The sequence below is a fragment of the Oncorhynchus gorbuscha genome, linkage group LG15, assembly GCF_021184085.1.
Source record: "Oncorhynchus gorbuscha isolate QuinsamMale2020 ecotype Even-year linkage group LG15, OgorEven_v1.0, whole genome shotgun sequence".
Taxonomy (NCBI): domain Eukaryota; kingdom Metazoa; phylum Chordata; class Actinopteri; order Salmoniformes; family Salmonidae; genus Oncorhynchus; species Oncorhynchus gorbuscha.
Genome location: NC_060187.1, coordinates 46,734,769 through 46,759,180, shown reverse-complemented (window position 1 = coordinate 46,759,180; position 24,412 = coordinate 46,734,769). Strand labels below are relative to the sequence as shown.

The 24,412-nt window shown below is 46.1% G+C and overlaps 2 protein-coding genes across 3 annotated transcripts in view; one reads left to right on the top strand and one right to left on the bottom strand.

Moving 5' to 3' along the window:
* The window catches only part of LOC123997396 (elongation of very long chain fatty acids protein 1-like), a 39,815-nt gene extending 24,714 nt beyond the window's left edge, over positions 1–15,101 (bottom strand). Inside the window, exon 1 of the mRNA XM_046301575.1 lies at positions 15,009–15,101. The gene's annotated coding sequence lies outside the window, so the exon portion shown is untranslated. The remainder of the gene's footprint in view (positions 1–15,008) is intronic.
* A 44-nt stretch (positions 15,102–15,145) lies between these two features.
* On the top strand, positions 15,146–24,195 carry LOC123997397 (MOB kinase activator 3C-like). Of its 2 annotated transcripts, XM_046301576.1 has the most exons (5): positions 15,146–15,182; positions 16,676–17,100; positions 20,295–20,871; positions 22,140–22,342; positions 23,339–24,195. In XM_046301576.1, exons 3-5 carry the CDS (start codon positions 20,454–20,456, stop codon positions 23,366–23,368), a joined length of 651 nt encoding a protein of 216 aa, XP_046157532.1. In that variant the 5' UTR covers positions 15,146–15,182; positions 16,676–17,100; positions 20,295–20,453; the 3' UTR covers positions 23,369–24,195. The 2 variants fall into 2 exon arrangements, with proteins under 2 accessions (XP_046157532.1, XP_046157533.1); XM_046301577.1 differs by lacking the exon at positions 15,146–15,182 and having other exon boundaries at positions 16,671–17,100.
* Positions 24,196–24,412: the final 217 nt, after the last annotated feature.

Sequence of the window (24,412 nt, the reverse complement as noted above, 5' to 3'; positions counted from 1 at the left end):
CTACCTCATTTACTCTTTTCACACCTGTCCCCTATTTTGCCCTCTGATTAGAGTTCCTATTTCTCCCTCTGTTTTCCGCTTCTGTCCTTGTCGGATCCTTGTATGATGTTCGCTGTTCTGTGTCCTTGTTCCGCCCTGTCGTGTTTTACCTTCTTCAGATGCTGCGTGGGAGCAGGTGTCATTGTCAGCTACGGCCGATGCCTTCCCGAAGCGACCTGCAGTCTGTGGTCGCGTCTCCAGTCATTCCTCTCTACTGACGAGTGGATTTCAGTTTTCCTGTGTTTGCTTTCACCTAGAGTTTATCCAGGATTATCGCTTTTGTCTACACTGGAATAAAGACTCTGTTTTCGTTAAGTCGCTTTTGGGTCCTCATTCACCTGCATAACAGTACCAGGCGGTGATACAGCCCACCAGGATGCTCTCGATTGTGCATCTGTAGAAGTTTGTGAGTGCTTTTGGTGACAAGCCAAATTTCTTCAGCCTCCTGAGGTTGAAGAGGCGCTGCTGCGCCTTCTTCACGACGCTGTCAGTGTGAGTGGACCAATTCAGTTTGTCTGTGATGTGTATGCCGAGGAACTTAAAACTTGCTACCCTCTCCACTACTGTTCCATCGATGTGGATAGGGGGGTGTTCCCTCTGCTGTTTCCTGAAGTCCACAATCATCTCCTTAGTTTTGTTGACGTTGAGTGTGAGGTTATTTTCCTGACACCACACTCCGAGGGCCCTCACCTCCTCCCTGTAGGCCGTCTCGTCGTTGTTGGTAATCAAGCCTACCACTGTTGTGTCGTCCGCAAACTTGATGATTGAGTTGGAGGCGTGCGTGGCCACGCAGTCGTGGGTGAACAGGGAGTACAGGAGAGGGCTCAGAATGCACCCTTGTGGGGCCCCCGTGTTGAGGATCAGCGGGGAGGAGATGTTGTTGCCTACCCTCACCACGTGGGGGCGGCCCGTCAGGAAGTCCAGTACCCAGTTCCACAGGGCGGGTTCGAGACCCAGGGTCTCGAGCTTGATGACGAGCTTGGAGGGTACTATGGTGTTGAATGCCGAGCTGTAGTCGATGAACAGCATTCTCACATAGGTATTCCTCTTGTCCAGGTGGGTTAGGGCAGTGTGCAGTGTGGTTGAGATTGCATCGTCTGTGGACCTATTTGGGCGGTAAGCAAATTGGAGTGGGTCTAGGGTGTCAGGTAGGGTGGAGGTGATGTGGTCCTTGACTAGTCTCTCAAAGCACTTCATGATGATGGAAGTGAGTGCTACGGGGCGGTAGTCGTTTAGCTCAGTTACCTTAGCTTTCTTGGGAACAGGAACAATGGTGGCCCTCTTGAAGCATGTGGGAACAGCAGACTGGTATAGGGATTGATTGAATATGTCCGTAAACACACCGGCCAGCTGGTCTGTTAATAGTTGTGCAGATGTACTTTAATGGCCTCTTAGTTTCTCTGTCAGCCAAGGCCATGTTACCCTGTCCCACAGGATAGAGTAGAGATGAGGGAGACAGAGGGTTAGAGGCAGCTCTCTCCCTCCCTTCCAGTCCCTCCCCTGCTCTTATCCACAGGAAATAAGGTTAAGTGCCTTGCTCAGAGGGAACATCAGCAGATTCTTTTCACCTAGTCGCTCAGGGACCTGCTCTTAACTGCCAGGCTACCTGCTGCCCTCAGATTATTTTTTTTACCACAATGCTATATGACTGCCAGCATAAACTGCAACACTAACCCATCTCTTCATGTAGCTTAGTGTTGGGCCAGAAACCGAAAGGCCACTAGTCTGAATCTCTGAGCTGACAAGGTGAGAAATCTGTTGATGTACCATTGAGCAAGGCACTTAACCCTAATTGCTACAGGGTCACTGTTGATAATGGCAGACCCTGGCCATGGGACCCCACTCTCTGAGGGTCTCTTAGAGAGAGTAGCATATGCAAAAAAAACATATATGTGTGAAATAGGACCAATATGAACACCCACCAAATTATGAATCTGTGCCCTGCTGACCTGGTGTGTGAGAGTGTGTGTTCTAATACGAAACAAGTAAGCATTTGTCTCCGAGACTTCTCTCTGTACCCTAGACTGTGCTGTACCAGGGCCTTCGCTATTCTCACATTCCGCTGAATGGAATGAGGGCCCAGAAGTGTTTTGGGGTGAATTTCCCCTTTAACAATAGTTTTCCAGTCATATAAGAAAGAAATCACAATGAACATTACACACATATGCACACAACATTATGAACCAAGAGTAATCGAAGAGTGACCCAAGACAGTACTGTACATTCTGGCAACAAAAAAATCCTTCCAATCTTTGCAATATGGCTGGACTCTCAATGACCGACATGTTTATGCCACCACTGCTAGTGTTTTTGGCTGGGAGTAAGCCTGGGGAAGTGGTGGCTGGCACCGTAGTAATACAGCCCCTACCTGCAGGAGCAGACCAGACGGAGCATGCACACTCTAAGCTGGTCTCATTCTGTCGTCGCCCCCCCCCCCCCCCCCCCCGCTCCCCCTCCTTGTTGCTCCCTCACTGAGTACTCAGGTTTCTGGAACTTTCCACAGAAACACAAGGTCACGTTCAGGGGCAGGCTGAATGCATGTGAATGTGTACCTATGCATATGAAACCTGGCTGTAAGACATTTTACTACCCTCTAAAGGTGTGGGTGGGAAGGGTGGATAGTTTGAGTCAGAGGTGTCCACCCTTCAGAGGGATGCGAGGTGAAAGTGCTCCACCCTATGCTGAAACATAAAAATCAATTAAACTTTTCTGAAATGAAGGTCATGCTACTGAAATTCTAATATCGTCATTCCAGAACATTGGTCAATGATCAGTCTTGAAATAGCTAAGATATACTAGATCTGTACCCAATTGTGTAGGTTGTGTTTTATGTACCATGCCATGGTGGTCTTCTGCATGCCCGGCCACACAAGGTTTGAGACATCTATCTCCACTTCCCTTCTGATCAGTAGCAAGGGATCTCAGCACTTCTAATTGGATTGATGTTCTAATTATGTTCTATTTGTGATATGTTTACTGTATTTGTGTATGAACTGTACTATGAGAGAGCTCCAACAAAAATTCCCATGAATGTTACTTAAAACTTTTTAGTTTTTAAATGTTACATTTTTTTAATACCGGCAAATGGCAAATAAACTACTTGAACTTGAAAAAAAGGAGTTACTAGATCTTTCCTCGCATCCTCGCATCCTCTCTCCTCAAGGTACCTCATCTTGGACTTTCTTCTCGAATGCATTTTGAGAATGGGGAGAGAGAGAATGCAAGATAAGTTGCTTTCAAAATGTCAGCCCAGTTGATAGACATTGTTCAGTCTGTTTTTAGTTAGCAGTGAGATCCTAAGCTAAAATTGAGCTGTGGCTCCCTTGCAACACGGTCATTGAGATAAAACTAAGCAGGTAAAAGGTAATACCCTGAAGGTACACTTGACCTATTTGTGTAGAGCAGGTCTGGCAGACAGCGTACTGTAGGATTATGTAAGAGTATGTATATATCGAATGAAATGACACCATTCATGATGAATGTGAGGAATGCCTTGCCTCTGGTCTGAAAATAACTTCCACAATCTGATGTGTCCAAATCAAATTCATTCATTCACTCGTTCAACGCTCATGGTGAACCTGGGATGATGTATATGCTTGGGGAAACATACTCATGTTCGATCCAGGTGCAGTTCTCTCGGTCGTCTGAGGTGATTAAAAGGGAGGGTTTGTCTGCAAAAATCTTATGAAAGAAATTATTGTTTAGTACCTTCTAACTACTCACTGTGCTTAGACAAATTAAGCGATTGCATTTCTGCCATCATGTGGTTCACGAGGCTCCTCTTCAGGACACAAGCAAATGTCTGCTTAATCTAATGGGAAAGTAGAGCACATAGCCAACTCTTAAGAGTAACAAGTTAAGCCATTGTCCTCTCTGTATTCCTGTATTCCTGGATGACTGGAGAAAGCCAGTCATCCACCCAGGAGAAAGCCAGCCCATTGCTTAGTGGCCAGTCAAACAATGAGCAAGGGGCATAAAATGTTGACCCAAAGCATTTGATTCAGTCCAGTCTGGGTCGTCTTTCCCTTGAGAAGCTGTAGAGGACCGGTTTCTCTGTACAAACTGTAGATTAACCCCAGTCCTGAACTAAAAAGCATGGTCAATGTAAAATCTCAGTTGAAATAGATTTTATTTCAGGCTTAATCTGTGACCGGGAAACTGTCTGAAAATGTTCTGACACATCTGACGCAATCGCTTTGCGCAATTAGCCTAGAGAGAAGGCTATCCTTTAGGCAGCAGCATTTGACACTTGACATTGATTGGGGGATAGCAACATTCAAACTAACTGTGTAAACCAGGGGTGGAAAACATATTGTCACACCCTGATCTGTTTCACTTGTCTTTGTGCTTCTCTCCACCCCCCACCAGGTGTCTCCCATCTCCCCTAATTATCCCCTGTGCATTTATACCTGTGTTCTCTGCTTGTCTGTTGCCAGTTCGTTTTGTTCGTCAAGCCTACCAGCATCTTTCAAGCCTACCTGTCTTTTCTATAGTTCCTGTTTTACATTTTTTGACGATTCTGCCTGCCATCCTGTACCTTGGCCTGCAACACTGGATTATTAACCTCTACCTGCCCTGACCATAAGACTGCCTGCCATTCTGTACCTTCTGGAATCTGATCTGGATTAATGACCTCTGCTTGACCTGTCATTTTACCTGCCCCCTGTTCTAGTAATAAACATGTGTTACTTCAACACTGTCTGCATCTGGGTCTTCCCTAAAATGTGATAGTATGAACTGGCCATGACCGACCCAACAGACTCAGACCAACTCCACAATGCTGTCTCCCTGCAAGGAGCCATTAATGGACGACACAAGGAGTTACTGCAATGTCTTATGGAAGGACTCCATACCCTTGCAGAACGTCATAACCAGACATTCGAGACTTTGCTGGAGCAATTGCCCAGATTCATCACTAGGCAGCGCGTCACATCTGTAATCTCCCAGCCTACCCCAGTGTCCCGAGAACCCTGCTGCTAGCGCTACGCTGGAGATTCTGGAACCTGTCGGGCTTTTCTCTCCCAGTGCTCCCTCATTTTCGAGCTGCAGCCTTCTTCGTTCCCCTCGGACAGCTCGAGGATAGCGTACATCATAATGCTGATTTCCGTGAGGGCACTCACCTGGGATACAGCGGTGTGCGAGCAACAGTCCACCATCTACCTCAGTCTAGAGGAGTTCATAGCGGAAGTTCGGAAGGTGTTTGATTCTTTTGTCCGGGAGATAAGCTGCTCGTAAGCTGTTCCAGCTACGCCAAGACTCCCATAGTGGCAGACTACACTGTGAATATTCATATGTTGGTGGCTGAGAGTGCCTGGAACCCGGAAGATTTGTTCGACATGTTCCTTCACGGATTATCGGAGGTGGTCAAAGATGAGCTTGCAGCCCGGGTGCTGCCCATGGATCTTGACTTCCTCATAGCCTTGACCATCCGGGTTGATGGGCAACATCTAGAACGTGGGAGAGAGAGGGAATCTATGCCCTGTCGCCCTCGATTCCTGCCTTGCCTCCGAAGAATCCTGGAGATCCCCGAAGTCCACATGTCCGAGTGCCCCCGACATCACCCAAGTTCTCTTGGGAATCACCGTGGGCTGCCAACTCGCCCCCTTCGGAGTCCAGGCACCTGGGCAGGGCTAGATTGACTCCGGCTGAACGCTTATGCTGTAGAGGGGAAAACAACTGGAGAAGCGGCCACAGACTGCAGGTCGCTTCGGGTAGGCGCAGGCCGTAGTCGACTGAGACACCTGCTCACACGCAGCGTCTGATGAAGGCACAAACACGACAGGACAGGGTGATCTAATCAGGGAAAGGATCGGGAACAGGTGTGGGAAGACTAAATGATGATTAGGGGAATAGGAACAGCTGGGAGCAGGAACGGAACGACAGAGAGAAGAGAGAGCGAGAGAGTGAGAGAGGGAGGGGGGAGAGAGGGAGAGAAAGAGGGAAAGAACCAAACAAGACCAGCAGAGGGAAACGAATAGCATGGGGAGCACAGGGACAAGACATGACAATAAATGACAAACATGACAGTACCCCCCACTCACCGAGCGCTCCTGGCGCACTCGAGGAGGAATCCTGGCGGCAACGGAGGAAATCATCGATGAGTGAACGGTCCAGCACGCCCCGAGACGGAACCCAACTCCTCTCCTCAGGACCGTAACCCTCCCAATCCACTAGGTATTGGTGACCCCGTCCCCGAGAACGCATGTCCATGATCTTATGTACCTTGTAAATAGGTGCGCTCTCGACAAGGACGGGAGGGGGGAGGGAAGACGAACGGGGGTGCGAAGAAAGGGCTTAACACAGGAGACATGGAAGACAGGATGGACGCGACGAAGATGTCGGAAGAAAGCAGTCGCACAGCAGCGACAGGATTGACGACCTGGGAGACACGGAACGGACCAATGAACCGCGGAGTCAACTTACGAGAAGCTGTCGTAAGAGGAAGGTTGCGAGTGGAAAGCCACACTCTCTGGCCCGCAACAACCTTGGACTCTTAATCCTGCGTTTATTGGCGGCTCACCGTCTGTGCCCTGTAACGGCAAAGTGCAGACCTCACCCTCCTCCAGGTGCGCTCACAACGTTGGACAAACGCTTGAGCGGAGGGAACGCTGACTCGGCAAGCTGGGATGAGAACAGAGGAGGCTGGTAACCCAGACTACTCTGAAACGGAGATAACCCGGTAGCAGACGAAGGAAGCGAATTGTGAGCGTATTCTGCCCAGGGGAGCTGTTCTGCCCAAGACGCAGGGTTTCTGAAAGAAAGGCTGCGTAGTATGCGACCAATCGTCTGATTGGCCCTCTCTGCTTGACCGTTAGACTGGGGATGAAACCCGGAAGAGAGACTGACGGACGCACCAATCAAACGACAGAACTCCCTCCAAAACTGTGACGTGAATTGCGGGCCTCTGTCTGAAACGGCGTCTAACGGGAGGCCATGAATTCTGAATACATTCTCAATAATGATTTGTGCCGTCTCCTTAGCGGAAGGAAGTTTAGCGAGGGGAATGAAATGTGCCGCCTTAGAGAACCTATCGACAACCGTAAGAATCACAGTCTTCCCGCAGACAAAGGCAGACCGGTAATGAAGTCTAAGGCAATGTGAGAGACCATGGAGAAGGAATGGGGAGCGGTCTGAGACGACCGGCAGGAGGAGAGTTACCCGACTTAGTCTGCGCGCAGTCCGAACAAGCAGCCACGAAACGGCGCGTGTCACGCTCCTGAGTCGGCCACCAAAAGCGCTGGCGAATAGACGCAAGAGTGCCTCGAACACCGGGATGACCAGCTAACTTGGCAGAGTGAGCCCACTGAAGAACAGCCAGACGAGTGGAAACAGGAACGAAAAGGAGGTTACTAGGACAAGCGCGCGGCGACGCAGTGTGCGTGAGTGCTTGCTTAACCTGTCTTTCAATTCCCCAGACTGTTAACCCGACAACACGCCCATAAGGAAGAATCCCCTCGGGATCAGTAGAAGCCACAGAAGAACTAAACAGACGGGATAAGGCATCAGGCTTGGTGTTCTTGCTACCCGGACGGTAAGAAATCACAAACTCGAAACGAGCGAAAAACAACGCCCAACGAGCTTGACGGGCATTAAGTCGTTTGGCAGAACGGATGTACTCAAGGTTCTTATGGTCTGTCCAAACGACAAAAGGAACGGTCGCCCTCCAACCACTGTCGCCATTCGCCTAGGGCTAAGCGGATGGCGAGCAGTTCACGGTTACCCACATCATAGTTGCGCTCAGATGGCGACAGGCGATGAGAAAATAAGCGCAAGGATGAACCTTATCGTCAGACTGGAAGCGCTGGGATAGAATGGCTCCCACGCCTACCTCTGAAGGCCAACCTCGACAATGAATTGTCTAGTGACGTCAGGAGTAACGAGGATAGGAGCGGACGTAAAACGTTCTTTTAGAAGATCAAAAGCTCCCTGGGCGGAACCGACCACTTAAAACACGTCTTGACAGAAGTAAGAGCTGTGAGAGGGGCAGCAACTTGACCGAAATTACGAATGAAACGCCGATAGAAATTAGCGAAACCTAAAAAGCGCTGCAACTCGACACGTGACCTTGGAACGGGCCAATCACTGACAGCTTGGACCTTAGCGGAATCCATCTGAATGCCTTCAGCGGAAATAACGGAACCGAGAAAAGTAACGGAGGAGACATGAAAAGAGCACTTCTCAGCCTTTACGTAGAGACAATTCTCTAAAAGGCGCTGTAGAACACGTCGAACGTGCTGAACATGAATCTCGAGTGACGGAGAAAAATCAGGATATCGTCAAGATAGACAAAAACAAAATGTTCAGCATGTCTCTCAGAACATCATTAACTAATGCCTGAAAAACAGCTGGCGCATTGGCGAGACCGAACGGCAGAACCCGGTACTCAAAATGCCCTAACGGAGTGTTAAACGCCGTTTTCCACTCGTCCCCCTCTCTGATGCGCACGAGATGGTAAGCGTTACGAAGGTCCAACTTAGTAAAGCACCTGGCTCCCTGCAGAATCTCGAAGGCTGATGACATAAGGGGAAGCGGATAACGATTCTTAACCGTTATGTCATTCAGCCTCGATAATCCACGCAGGGGCGCAGAGTACCGTCCTTCTTCTTAACAAAAAGAACCCCGCCCGGCCGGAGAGGAAGAAGGCACTATGGTACCGGCGTCAAGAGACACAGACAAATAATCCTCGAGAGCCTTACGTTCGGGAGCCGACAGAGAGTATAGTCTACCTCGAGGAGGAGTGGTCCCCGGAAGGAGATCAATACTACAATCATACGACCGGTGAGGAGGAAGGGAGTTGGCTCGGGACCGACTGAAGACCGTGCGCAGATCATGATATTCCTCCGGCACTCCTGTCAAATCGCCAGGTTCCTCCTGAGAAGTAGGGACAGAAGAAACGGGAGGGATGGCAGACATTAAACACTTCACATGACAAGAAACGTTCCAGGATAGGATAGAATTACTAGACCAATTAATAGAAGGATTATGACATACTAGCCAGGGATGACCCAAAACAACAGGTGTAAACGGTGAACGGAAAATCAAAAAAGAAATAGTCTCACTGTGGTTACCAGATACTGTGAGAGTTAAAGGTAGTGTCTCAAATTTGATACTGGGAAGATGACTACCATCTAAGGCAAACATGGGCGTAGGCTGTCTAACGGTCTGAAAGGAATGTCATGTTTCCGAACCCATGCTTCGTCCATGAAACAACCCTCAGCCCCAGAGTCATCAAGGCACTGCATGTAGCACCCGAACCGGTCCAGCGTAGATGGACCGACATAGTAGTACAAGATCTAGATGAAGAGACCTGAGTAGTAGCGCTCACCAGTAGCCCTCCGCTTACTGATGGCTCTGGCCTTTACTGGACATGAATTAACAAAATGTCCAGCAACTCCGCAATAGAGGCACAGGCGGTTGGTGATCCTCCGTTCCCTCTCCTTAGTCGAGATGCGAATCCCTCCCAGCTGCATGGGCTCAGTCTCAAAGCCAGAGGAGGGAGATGGTTGCGATGCGGAGCAGGGAAACACCGTTGATGCGAGCTCTCTTCCACGAGCCCGGTGACGAAGATCTACCCGTCGTTCTATGCGGATGGCGAGAGCAATCAAAGAGTCCACATCTGAAGGAACCTCCCGGGAGAGAATCTCATCCTTAACCACACTGTGGAGTCCCTCCAGAAAAAGCGAGCAGCGCCGGCTCGTTCCACTCACTAGAGGCAGCAAGAGTGCGAAACTCAATAGAATAATCCGTTATGGACCGTTCACCTTGGCATAAGGAAGCCAGGGCCCTAGAAGCCTCCCCACCAAAAACTGAACGGTCAAAAACCCGAATCATCTCCTCTTTAAAGTTCTGGAACTTGTTAGAGCAATCAGCCCTTGCCTCCCAGATAGCTGTGCCCCATTCTCGAGCCCGGCCAGTAAGGAGTGAAATGACGTAAGCAACCCGAGCTCTCTCTAGAGTATGTGTTGGGTTGGAGAGAGAACACAATCTCACACTGCGTGAGAAAGGAGCGGCACTCAGTGGGCTGCCCGGAGTAGCAAGGTGGGTTATTAACCCTAGGTTCTGGAGGCTCGGCAGGCCAGGAAGTAACAGGTGGCACGAGACGAGACTCTGGAACTGTCCAGAGAGGTCGGAAACCTGAGCGGCCAGGTTCTCCACGGCATGGCGAGCAGCAGACAATTCCTGCTCGTGTCTGCCGAGCATGGCTCCTTGGATCTCGACGGCAGTGTAACGAGCGTCTGAAGTCGCTGGGTCCATTCCTTGGTCGGTTCCTTCTGTCATGCAGGTGAAAGAGGACCCAAAAGCGACTTAACAGAAACAGAGTTTATTAAGTCCAAAACGGAATAACAGAACAGAAATCCTCTAGATTTGTAGAGGGGAAACAACTGGAGAAGCGGCCACAGACTGCAGGTCGCCTCGGGTAGGCAGGCCGTAGTCGACAGAGACACCTGCTCACACGCAGCATCTGATGAAGGCACAAAACACGACAGGACAGGGTGATACACAATCACAGCAAAAACACGACAGGACAGGGCGAAACGCAATCACAGCATGGTGAATACAATACAAGGAACCGACGGGACAGGAACGGAACACAAAGGAATAAATAGGGACTCTAATCAGGGGAAAGGATCGGGAACAGGTGTGGGAAGACTAAATGATGATTAGGGGAATAGGAACAGCTGGGAGCAGGAACGGAACGACAGAGAGAAGAGAAAGACATGACAATAAATGACAAACATGACAGTAACAGTGCTGTATGGGTGCTCTATAGGCCGAGTCACTCACAATACCACTCCCATCAACCTACGAATGTCAGGGAACCACAGCGAGGCAATCCAATTTATGCTGATTAGGGTCTCCTCAGGTTCCCGTGGTATTGGGATTCTCTTGGCTCCAGCAACACAATCCCATCATTTTTATTTGTTGAATTTTTATTTATTTAACCTTTATTTTTATTTAACTAGGCAAGTCAGTTAAGAACAAATTCTTATTTACAATGAAGGCTTACCCCGGCCAAACCCCAACGATGCTGGGCCAGTTTTGCGCAGCATGGCCGGATGTGATATAACCTGGATTCGAACCAGGTACTATAGTGACGCCTCTTGCACTGAGATGCAGTGACTTAGACCACTCAGACTGGAATGCTGGTGCCTTTAATGGGCTGGAGCCCGTTCTGCCATGTCCACTGTCTGAAGTCAGCGCAACCTGCCCCGGGATTTCTTCCTGTGGACTCGGAAGTTGCCCCGGACCTCTCCGCCATTTCCGCAGAATACCAGGACCTCCGGAAGGTGGTCAGTAAGGCCCGGGCCACTTAGCTTCCACTGCACCGACCCTATGACTGCATGATTGACCTTCTCCCAGCCACCACTCCAACCCGGGGACAACTGCACTCTCTGTCGGGGTACGTATACCAGGGCTATGGAGACCTACATTGAGGACTCCCTAGCTGCAGGGTTCTTTCATCCTTCTGCCTCCCCCGCTGGCACAGGGTTATTCTTTTTGGAGAAGAAGGACAAAAACCCTGTGCCGGAGCATCGACTACCGGGGCCTCAATGACATCATGGTGAAGAACCACTACCCGCTACCACTCATCTCCTCGGTCTTCGAGCAGCTCCAGTGGGCCACAGAGTTCTCCAAGCTGTGGGTTGAATACGCCAGCAACACCCTTGCTCTGCCACGGGTCTCTCTCCCTTTGAGTGTTCCCTGGGCTATCACCCCCCGCTCTTCCCTGAGGAATACCTTCAGCCCAGATGTTTGTCCGCAGCTGTCGTCGTACCTGGAAGAGAGCCCAGTCGGCCCTTACGACCACCTCCATGTATCGACTACAAGCGGACCACCACCGGACCCCGTTTCCCCAGTATGTCTCAGCCCTTTGTCTCCTGTTTCCAGGCCCACCCCTTTCCCCGTCTCATCGACGGCCAACCGGCATACCCGGTGAGACGTCTTGCTGAAGGTTCGACCTCTGGGCAGGGGATTCTAGTACCTGGTTGACTGAGAGGAGTATGGCCTGGAGGAGAAGTGCTGGGTCCCAGCTAGTGACATCCTTGTCTCAGGCCTCATCGCTGATTTCCAAAACCCGCACCCCGGTCAACCAGGTATTCGCGCAGGTAGGATGCCAGGTGGTGCTCTTAGAGGGGTGTGTGTGTGTGGCGGGGGGGGGGGGGGGGTTCTGTCACACCCTGATCTGTTTCACCTGTCTTTGTGCTTGTCCCCTCATCTGGTGTCTCCCATCTCCCCTCATTGTCCCCTGTGTATTTATACCTGTGTTCTCTCTTTGTCTATTGTCAGTTTGTTTTGTTCGTCAAGCCTACCAGCAGTTTTCTCCTTGCTCATGTCTTTTCTATAGTTCTTGTTTTCCCAGTTTTGACCATTCTTCCTGCCCTGACCCTGAGACTGCCTGCCGTTCTGTGCCTTTTGGACTCTGATCTGGATTACTGACCTCTGCCTGCCCTTGACCTGTAATTTTGCCTGCCCCCAGTTCTAGTAATAAACTTTTGTTACTTCGACACTATCTGTAAGTCGCTCTGGATAAGAGCGTCTGCTAAATGACTTAAATGTAATGTAATGTAATGCATCTAGGTCTTCCCTGAAACATGATACATACGGCCTGAGGGCCAGATTCGGCCTGAGAGTACACTCAATCCGACCCGCGATCCCACTGAATCCGGCCCAGGTAAGGTTTGAGTAAACTTGTTTATTTTTTAAATCTAATGTCTCTGCCCAAAATGTTGGGAAAAATGTTCCACTGTCCAATAAATCCATATTTTTGTTGTTGTAAACAGCATCCCTCAAACATTGATTTATGGCACAGTGGAAAAATGCAGCGTTGTCAATTGCAAGTGATGGCTCGGCACAATGTGACAACCAATTTTCTCTGTAACGAAACTGTGGTTTGGGGGATCAACTACTAGCACAGAGTAGGCCAGATTCAGTGGGGATTTTAGCATGTAAATCTTGGTGGGGCAAACAATTACATATTTGTTTATGCATGCCAGCAAAGCCCCTACACTACACAATATGGTGACAAACGATGCCCCAAACTGTTAGGGCCTACATAAAGCTGTCCCAACACCTTACCACTGCTATACCTGTCTGTCGGCGGAGCCTTTTCTGGCAGTGATCAGTTCATTTAGCCTCATTAACTGTCTTTTAAAAAAACATAACTGATATGACTAACTTGCTTAAACAAATGTGATTTATACTGAGAATTGAGATGTACAAACTATGGCACAAGGAGACGACGAGCGGATAAGAGGCAATCCGTCATTTTGATTAAGACCTTAATGAGTGAGCTAGGACGGATGTAATAGTTCAGCACTTTTGAAATGTACAGCGACATAATTAGGAACATGGGCTGTTCTTACAGTATTCTCTCTGCACACCAAGTCAGAATCGTAGGATAAATAAAGGGGGCATATAAGCAGACAATGAAAGCTCTTGCAATTTATGGTGCTTTCGGAAAAAAACAAGGTAGAATCATGATGACATCAGTGATCTTTAGGTCGGAGCTCTAGAAAGTGGCTTGAGTTCCTGACTTGCAATACAGAGTTGGATGACCTTTCAAAATGTATTTTCCCAGTCTGAATGAGTTTTTTTCCGAGTTCCCAGTTGTCTTGAACTGAAGTCAGATTTCCCAGTCCTTAGTTTCTAGTTGTTTGAGCTCGGCAGAAGTCATGCTGAATTGACAGCATGGTCAATGTTGAATGTTTATCCTTTTAAGCTTCGAAAAGAGACCCTTAAACACAGACTTGGACCACACATCCACTCCACTGAATAGCAGGCTAGTGATTGCTTTGCAACTCTTGCAGTTGGCCACTGATTACTTCCAAACCACTCATTTGCGATTTGAGATTTCCAACTTGTGTAATGCTTATGTCTAATGACCGATGAGCACCGATACGTTTTAACTATAATTTCTCTTCATTATTTCTCTTCATATGACAATGATTAAAAAGGATTTGCCAGTAGATTGTTGACTTGATTCATGATGATGTCTGCTAGCTTGCTAGCTAAGATTTTGACAGTATGATGTTGACCAATCAAAGCTACTGTAGATATAACTTGATTTGACGTCATTTTATCTGTGGCCAATGACCTTGAGCCTTCTTGGATGGGCACTTCTATTGTAACTCTATGGCAGCACCCAAGGGGAATTTTTGAGCTCTACCCTTAGATTAGGAGGTGACGTTGCGTCTCCAAGAGTGACAGAACACTGAGCCAATCACGGCACAAATAGAGTACGTTACCAACCCCTATGCTCCATATTTTCTTCTGGCTCCCCACCACCAAAGAAGCACTGAGCTAGGCTGAAACACCTACATTTTGGAGCTGCTTTACTCAAGAAAGCCAAAAAGAGACCAAAGTTTGTGTGCAGCTTTATTAACTCAATTTTATTTTTGTATTTTATTTTTTACATTGTTTGCAAACTGATATGTGACACGTGGTAATGCCAAAATAACATGCAAAACGGGCAACCCCCATCCCCCTAAAAAATGATCGCCACTGGCCAGATGTAAAAATGACACAATGGCATTGTGATTGCACAATTGATAGGCCACACACTTCCTGTTCATGTAGTAACGGTAGTACTGTCTTGTATGCGCATGATCTTGATTACAAATATGACTGTAATTTGTAGGAATTAGAAATAGCATATTCACATAGCATGTACATAAAAAAACTTGTTACTTCAAACTTTTTAAGTTTATCAAGTCAAGTGGTTTTGAAATCCCCTACCATGACTAATCATATGTATGCATGCAAGTATAATAGGCAACGGTTGTGACATTGTGACAGCCTAGCCAACAGTATAATTTAGATCCCCTGCAGCCACATACCTATAGGTTACCTGTTTTACAATAATAAAACTACAATAGTTATACTATACTACAATAGTTGTACTTTTGATTCAAAATGTAAGTGTAATACAGCAAGTATCTAATAATCTGTCAAATAAAAGTATTACCCACCTGGAAAAAGTGGTAGAGAGCGTGACAAACTTGAAGAGGGAACCGTTATGTGTGCCGTGTTTCAAGTGAAATGCTTGTCCCTCCCTCCTCCCTGTTTTTAATCCATTTGATGGAGCAGGGAAGGGTGGGCGGTCAAAGGAAAAGGTGGAGTCGATTCTCACCAGAACTAGACCGGTGAGAGCATTGTATTTATTTATTTAACTAGACAAGTCAGTTAAGAACGAATTCTTATTTACAATGACGGACTACCCCGGCCGAACCCTAACACGGATGACGCTGGGCCAATTGTGTGTCGCCCTATGGGACTCCCAATCACTGCTGTACTGTACACACACGGGCTTATTTTGTTAGTAATGTACGATACATTCTTGGTTAAACTTATTTTATTGAGTTCTGTTATAATCTGTTTTATTATCTCTAATTAGTTTATACTGTCCTATTCAGCGGTGGTGTCCTTTAACATATTACTTTGCTGTAATTTGTGTGGTAAATTTCTAATATTTCTCTTTTTTATTTCACTTAGTGTGAAAGGAGAAAAAAGTAAGAAGAAACCCGAAACACTGCTCTTGATAGCGTTACTGCTATTCAATAAACTTTACGTATCGGCCTCACGGCCTTCGTCAGAGCTTTTACTTAGTGTGAAAGGGAAAGGCTTGTCATAGCATGGCAAGGCTTGACAATGCACATCATTTTTGTCAATCTAACATTCATTTCATAATTGATTATTGGCAATGACTTATTGACCGTAGCTTCTGTTTAAACTCTGGATTTCATGAGAAACTTTTCTCGTTTCTGAGCCCTCAAGACCAAGAGATATGGAGACGCTGACACCCAGTGGATGTTGTGGGTCACTGCATGGAGACTTTTACCCGTAATTACATGAAAACCTCTTCACTGCAGCTGTGAGATACAGAATTCATGATTTTGAAATATGCACTTTGATGATCAATATTCAACATTTATTTTATTGCGTGGAGGTCTATTTTTGCTTAATAGGTTGCAAACCTGTTATAATTGTTGTGTAAAACACAGTACGTAACATGTTACGGCCAATTACAATTGGAGTGTTTATTCACATACCAAGCGGGTTAGTGTCTTCCCTACATGACATGCACTTCAGAGAGAAAGGCCTGCTCTCTCTCTCTCTCTGCCGGTCCCTCCCTTTCTCTCATGCTGCCGGCCTGGAGACCACTGCTTTATCACGGCACTGCAGGAGGGTCCACTGAATGCAGCCAGTGTCTGACCAGGTAACTTTAAACTACAGAGAACTCTTCCTCTGGATGGCGTCCATAGCATCGTTAGACCATTAGGGAACAAACAAGCCTTACCCTTTTACTGTGGAAGGGAGCTGGTGAACAAGAACATTTCTGCGAAACATGCTGAATTTGATTACTCACGGCTGTTGTCTCTTTAATTCATCTCCTTTGTAGATTTGTGACACTTGCTTGTGTACGTGTGGCACCACGCGACACATTTCTGCGGGCCAAAAATGGATGGATTTGGTTATGACTTGGCAATGACAGTGAAATGATATGTTTTTGAGAAATGACAAAGGAGAGAGCGAGAGACTAGACTGCATGCCAAGAGGCCCGCAGCACTTATGCGCAGTGTGTGTCCGCTCCCCCTGCTCTGGCTCTGTGGGATAATAAGAGGGTTTGTTTTCACAGAGCTCCCACATGAGGGCTGGGCCTCGTTGGCTAAGGGGGACGGGCTGCCTTCCTACAGGATAAGTAGGCAGAGAGAGAGAATGAGGAGTGGCAGAGAGGGAACCTCCTTTGTCGATTTATAGGTCTTCCATGCACACATACACACACACACACACACACACACACACACATAGACACACACAGACAGCAGGGGCCTCTCAGACAAAGTCAGGATGTGACATCACTCACAGGAAGAGAAGCCAAACAACTTTTTGACTTGTACTTTTTTGTCTGCGCTGCTGTGTCGCTGGCTTCTCAGTGAAGTTGGAGCCTCGAGGTCTGTTGGTAGCTGGGAAGGAGGGAGTATCTGTAGGAACCGGAGAGGAACAGATCTGCCTGGATCGTTGTCCACATTCCCAAGTCGTCCACATTGGGAGCCCAGCCAGGTACTGTGGGGGAAACTTCTCCCCCTTTTTTTATGTCTCTGTTGATCTCCTTGTATCTTTTCTCACTCTTTCACTTTGATGCATATAACTGGATCCAACTGTGTTTGGTCCATTGCATTAGCGACTCTTTTCTCTCCCACATATGTGTGTAGGATCTAGAAAGAGCTGCTGTTATGCTTCACTGTCCGAAGGAAATTCCATGGAAAACTCAGTAAAGTGTGCAGTGTGCACAGTGGGTCTGGTCCGCCATCCCCCGTACGTGATCAGACATGCACCAGTCTGTAATTGGAGAGGCATGTGGAGACTGAGAAGCAGTGAAGTCAACAAAGCGAATGTATCCCAATCCCTTGGCCTGTATAGAAATGTATCCTCTGTACACTGCGACTGTTAAATACAGTAGTACTCTGAGGTGTACGGTCCACGACTGTTATTCACATCTGTGCATCTGAAAGTTAGATACCATAACTAATGGAGTGTAGTAGCCATCACTAAATCAGCCAACTATCCAGTTGTGCACCAGCACATATTTTCTGGTCATTCTCCAATGGGCTACAAACTCAGTGCTTTCCCAATTTTGAATGCCTGTATTATCGCCAATAGAAATTCACCAGTAGAGCTAATACAGTGGGGCAAAAAAGTATTTAGTCAGCCACCAATTGTGCAAGTTCTCCCACTTAAAAAGATGAGAGAGGCCTGTAATTTTCATCATAGGTACACTTCAACTATGACACACAAAATGAGAAAAGAAAATCCAGAAAATCTCATTGTAGGATTTTTAATGAATTTATTTGCAGATTTATTTAAAGATCCTACAATGTGAATTTCTGGATTTTGTTTATCATTTTGTCTGTCATAGTTGAAGTGTACCTATGATGAAAATTACAGGCCTCTCTCATCTTTTTAAGTGGGAGAACTTGCACAATTGGTGGCTGACTAAATACTTTTTTGCCCCACTGTAGATGTAAAGTACTGAGGAAGAGGAGGATCCTGTTCACACCACACGTACTGTGTACAAACACCATGCGTATGTGGAGGAAGCTGTCAAGAAGATGGATGACACTCTCCTCCTGAACAGTCCAGGGCCCCTCATTCCTACACGTCTCGAGAGTAGGAACGCTGATCGAGAATCAGTTCTGCCTTTAGGCTCATAATGAAAAATATCGTATGGAGAGGGGGGACCGGATTCTAGGTCAGCACTCCGACTCTGAGACGCTTTATAAATACAGGCCACGAGGAGTGAAAGAGGAAGCTCTTTGTCAAAGTTCTGCTAAAGTCTAACGCCTCTGTCAGACCGACAACGTCATTGCATCAATACTGCGTAATAAATTCTGCAGTCAAACCTTTTTCATTATGTAATCAAACATTTTAGTGGATATGAATTCAAGAGAAGTTCAACATTCACCTTTTGCTTACTAGTTCTGTCAAGTCGATGCATACAATGTTATGCATATCTTGTATAAATCCAATGTATGCACGACCCAGAACACAGAACGCACTGCCTCTGCAACACAATACTGCAAGGCAAACTGAGCTTTCCATTGGAAATGAATGTACTTCTGGTGTACCAAAACCCATTGACGCTACTGGTCTAATCGAGGCGTAATAGCAAAACGACAGTAAAACTACACTAAACCAAGTGTAATGCAACATTCTGCATGACTCTGTAGATTTCAGACTCCGAGCACATGAATAAGCTTAACTTATATAGAAAGAAAAATATTTCCCACTTAAACCACACACGTTGCACCATAACAAAACCAGGAACTGTTGAGAGCAGCTGTGTGAAATGGAACGTGGGACACAAATGTGGATACAGTCACGGGGCAGTCATAAGGGCACGGGACATACTGTATGTGTCATATAGAATGAAAGAAGAAGCTATTTTAAAAGAAGCTTCAGAAGCATGTTAGAACAGCATATTGTCTCTAGTTTATTCAGCGTATAATATATGGAACAAATACCTGCATGACTTATTGACAGCTGTAAAGGTTGCCTTGACTTTTCAGAGCACTCCACATGAAAGTCATGGAAACTCAGTCAAGTTCAGATCCTTCTTAACCATGGAGCTGAGTAGCCAGTTGGCTACTAACCTTGCCCTGTAACTGAACTAGTTTTCTGGGGAGTTCTCGGTAAGATCTGATGCACCACGAGTTATTCTCTTCTCTCTGGTGCGCTTGACTTGATTGATATACGGGTTGTTGTTATGACTCATCCCTCGAAATGACTACCCCCCCCCCCCTTACTCCTTCATCCCCCCTTTTTCATACGATATTCTGATACGGACAACCGTTCGTTATTAACCCTTATGATTAAAAAAACAAAAGCAATTTAGTCTAATAGATTTTGTCCCTCTGCAACATTCACTGTCTGAAAGGAAAATGTCAAACCCATTCAGGCTGTTTGATCCTTAACCAGTCCAGGACACTGCGAAATGATCTCCTCATGGTCTGCCAGATGGTTAATAGCTAATAATGACTGGATGTATGACGCCATTATAGTAATTATCTACTGTGCTATTGCCCATCCCTACAGGGGAGTAGACCTCCGTCAATATTGTATCAGGTCAATATCGAAGGTGTTAGACAACTCATTGTGCTTACAATTGAACTTGAGGCAGTGTAGCTGCGCAAGTGGGTTTTCTCCAATGGAGTTGTATGACACAGTGAGAGGTAGTGTTCTGCATAGATAATGTTGAGCGTGTGGGTGGCGGCTTTTAGGTGGAAAGTTCAAAATGTCTCACGTACAGACGACGTAAAGAGCCCTTTCACCACGCTTCCCCTTAGCGAAGTGCAGCATGCTCTTCATTTACACAATTACCTTTGGCTATCCCCTCTGATCTGATTTCAGTATGAGATCGCACTGGGCCTATTTCAAGGACACTATGGTTGTTGGTCTTGTGACATTCAACGCATAGTGGCCGCCAGAAAATAAAAGGTCACCAGAAATGAATTCCGCAAATGGATTCTTCTCACCTCATATTTGGGGTCATATTTTCTGTTCCGAGCAGTTTCACAATCCCTACATGCTTTGCTCATCAAGTCCTTCAAGGCATGCCCTTTGTAAACAAGCTTACAGTATTGTTTCTACTTTGCTGTTTTCATTTCCTGATTTCTATCATGCTGCCTGATAACATTGTGAACGAGCTGAGCATCTCTTAACCTCTCATGACCTATTTTGTTTCCTCTATGTCTCAGAGAGGGGTCCCTCCATTCTCAATCATCCCCAATGTAAAGGTCACTGCCCTCTGAATAGAACAACTCCTCAGCGACCTGCAACCTAAACAAACGTATGTTAGTGAAACCTGTCCAATCCATGCTCAGGAAGGCCATACCATAGAGTCCACCATTAAGACAATGGCGCTCTGCCTCGGACAAGTCTTCAGCAAAGACAAAACGTTTAGGCCTCGGAAGCGCTTTGAGCCTGGCACACAGCGGTTTGAGCTGTACAAGAAGGCCCAGGCCTCTCTGAAGTCCGGCCTGGACCTGAGGAAAGTGGTCCAGCTTCCCGAAGGAGAAAACATCAACGACTGGATCGCCGTGCACGTGGTGGACTTCTTCAACCGGATCAACCTGATCTACGGCACGGTCAGCGAGTTCTGCACTGAGCGCACCTGCCCCATCATGTCGGGGGGCCTGCGCTACGAGTACCGGTGGCAGGACGGAGACGACTACAAGAAGCCCACCAAGCTGCCCGCCTTGAAGTACATGAACCTTCTGATGGACTGGATAGAGACGAACATCAACAACGAGAACATCTTCCCCACGAGAGTAGGTGCGTAAAGGCAGTGGTTCCAAACTAGGATAGTGAATGCACCTGTGATGTGGCTTCATGCCCACTCTCTCTGACAGTATCTTTAATGGATCTAGAAAGGTTAACGAGATAGGTTAATTACAGAATGAGGGTGGCAGAGTGTGAATTATGGGGGGCCAGTGTGAGCTAAGCTCCCATGAATGAGACATGTGCTCCTCTAAATGCAACTAAAGTCAAACTTTGGAGTGGTCTCTAAATATTGATAATTTGACCAAGACGGGCCGACAGCAAGATGCCCTGGCCGAAAGACGCATCAGTCTCACTGGAGAAAGCATCCGAGTGAGTAAAACAGCGCCCCTCTGTCACAGTATGTGCAGCCCATGTATCTGATGCTGTCTGGTCAAAAAGAGTATCATGCTTTCTCCAGTGAGATAGATTCAGACACTTGCGAATTGAAGGAAAATTATGAAATATAATTTCACAATTTTAAAAAATGTGTTTATAGTTTTTTGGGGAACCATAGATTCCCTCGGCATCCATGAATGCACACCACTATAATAGGCCTAATGACAATCACCAAATGTCATTACATTTGTGATGTTTGTAACAGATGTCTTTTTCCATTCATCAAATAGCAAGTGTACAGTGTGCACGGTTTGGATGCTGGAATCATTTTTGGAGTAGACAAAATGTGCACAGCTGCAGTTAGTCTACTTCTTGAAGTGATTTATTTGACAATCAGATGAAAACATCACGACTGGTTGTGTTCATGCCACATTAAAATGTTTTTTTTTTTTACTGTTAAATGACAACTTTACTGTTAGGCCCACAAAAAAAAATCCCAAGTGAGGCTCCCCCGAATGTCACGGTATAATTTACACTCTGGGGGGTGGCATTTGGAAGAACTTGAATGGGGTACTCTTAGTCTATTGTTCATTGTCAAGGGGTTGTTATCAAGCTCTGTTTGAGGAGGGAGATTTTGTGCATGAACAATCTATTAAATTAACATGTAATTGCGTTGAGAGAAATTGGACAGTATATGATTTACCTACAGTATAGGATATTGATGTCCAGTGTGATTTGAATGATCTCCAATGGAAACGAATGTGACAGATTTGAATGCTAAGTGAGATGTAATTCTGAAACATAATATAGCATAATTATGGAACATAATGACATTCTGATAGTTACAAATAGATGTTCATTAATGCATCCAGGGATGGTCTCTAAAATGAATCGAATGGGGTGGCAGTCTTCCTCACTGACAGTTCTATCCTCTTTGGTCCCAGGTGTTCCTTTCCCTAAGAACTTCCAGCAGGTGTGTAAGAAGATCCTGAGCCGTCTCTTCCGGGTCTTTGTGCACGTCTACATCCACCACTTTGACAGCATCTGCAGTATGGGCGCTGAGGCCCACATCAATACCTGCTACAAACACTACTATTATTTCATCTCTGAGTTCAGCCTCATCGAGCACTCTGAACTGGAGCCCCTGGTGAGAAAGGAGGGGTGGGGGTGAATGGGGGGGTCAAAAGTAGTGCACTAAATATGGAATAGGGTGCTATTTGGGATGTATCCTTAGATAGAGCTTGGGTGGAAGGTTCCATTTCTATGTCCTGTAAGTTCATATTTAGGACAGGGGTAGAAGGGTGTCTGGATATGAATGTATGAGGGCGTATCCCTCACATTACTATCATTCAGACTGACTAGTTTTGCCGTGGCCCAATGAGGGAGGAGCTTACATTTTCCTCCATAAAACGAAGGCAGTGTATTGTGTGCGTTATTTCACACCACAACAGAACATGTTGTTTTGAGTGTCTGCGCAAACCACATAAACTGGGTGATTATACAGAATCAACTCTGGGCATAGAGCATATTACTAAATCACAGCCCAGTATAAAATAATTATACGATAGCAGTGTGTCTTTCATTTTCCCTTTGGCACAGTCATTGGAATTAATGATGCACCACTTATTTCCCCAGTTTGCATCATAAAAAAAAACTTGTTAAACTCTTTGTAAGAAATCTGGCTTGGTTTATATAACCATCATAAGTGAAATTGCAGTCTAGCCAGCCATAACTGAGAATCATGTCACGTTCAAGTTGTTTTCTATAGTGCAGAGAGCTTCATTACATCTGAACAGATGGAGGTAGGTGCTCCAAGGTACAATAAAATGCCTCTGTTATCATCATTATAAAGGACAGACTTTTACTTCCCCTCCTGGTGAAAAAGTAATGAGACTATATCAACAACATAATCTGGGGGGAAATAAGCTTTTGGATGACTAGAGGTAAGATGGGAACAGACGAGTGACTTCTCATCAGATGATGACTGTATTGTAGCCTATCTGTTCGAATATATTTGTGGCCTCATACAGCGTGACGGTAGGTGTGTAGCATTGTCGGTTACGATAAATTAAGCCTGGGGCCATCTACCGGTCATTTGTCAACATCATATGATTTGTCTCTCCTCTCTTCTCTTTACCCCCAGAGAGCAATGACAGAGAAGATCTGTAACTAAACCACTTGGACAATGGAGTGTACATCATTTCAAAGAATTCCCCGGAGCCCTTCAAGAGACCCACTGCTTAAATACCGTTCCAAACACTCAAACCAAAGGACAGTCGAATGGATTTTGAGTGGATTTGAAGAACTTAAGTGTTATCCATCAAGCATTAGGACGTTTATTCACATTTTCAGCCAATAGGCTATACGTATTTAGGAAAAAGGACTGTTCTGCTTCCTAGATTTTGTGCTGTGACATGCAGCATTTCAGTATTTTGTGTTTTATTTGAGTAACTGTTCTAGCTCTGTTTTACTAAGCATGAATATGTTTTTCTTGTGCATGTTCTTGACATCATTAACTTCCAAAATGTGCCTGCGGTTTCGAGGTGTTTGAGCCATTTTGTGATGGACAGAAGGTGACATCACAAGACCCCTCTCCAGTATTTAGCATGTTGTGACAAGTACGTGTCCAATGTGTCCCAGCCAGAGGCAACAGAGTTAAGGACTTTGAAAAACAGACATTTTGTGAGGTGTCTGGGTAAGTACAAGGTGACAACCGGAAGCAATATTTGTGAAATATTGACTTCATTTTCATTTACCAAAACTAGTTCAACTGGGATTACTCTGGGAGACTAATCTGATTGAGATGTGTGACTGATTAATTTGCCAAGTGTTCAGACAAGTAAGTTCACCCACTACAATTGGTGTTTTTGTTGCATGCCCTGTTCATTTGCATTTTATTATTAAGGAAATGTTTTAGCTGTGATCACACTAAATATCAGACATAAGATATTTTCATTCAGACGGTGACCAATTAAAACATGCCTCATTGCTTTTGTAAAACTTTAAAGTATCTGTCCAGTGTTTCCAGATTTCTATGAAATGAATTACAATATGAGTGAAATAGTTTTTCTTCCCCCCAAAAAATGGTAATTAAGTATGTTATAAAGCAGCTTTTCTGTGTTGCAGTGGTGTGGGCTTACCTCAACAACAGAATGGTGTGGGCTTACCTCAACAACAGAATGGTGTGGGCTTACCTCAACAACAGAATGGTGTGGGC

Bases quoted from the DNA above. Each gene is read 5' to 3' on its own strand.
- LOC123997397 (XM_046301576.1), top strand. From the start codon at position 20,454: ATGGCGCTCTGCCTCGGACAAGTCTTCAGCAAAGACAAAACGTTTAGG. The intron at 20,872-22,139 runs GTGCGTAAAGGC...CTTTGGTCCCAG, and splicing joins CATCTTCCCCACGAGAGTAG to GTGTTCCTTTCCCTAAGAAC. The intron at 22,343-23,338 runs GTGAGAAAGGAG...CTTTACCCCCAG, and splicing joins ACTCTGAACTGGAGCCCCTG to AGAGCAATGACAGAGAAGAT.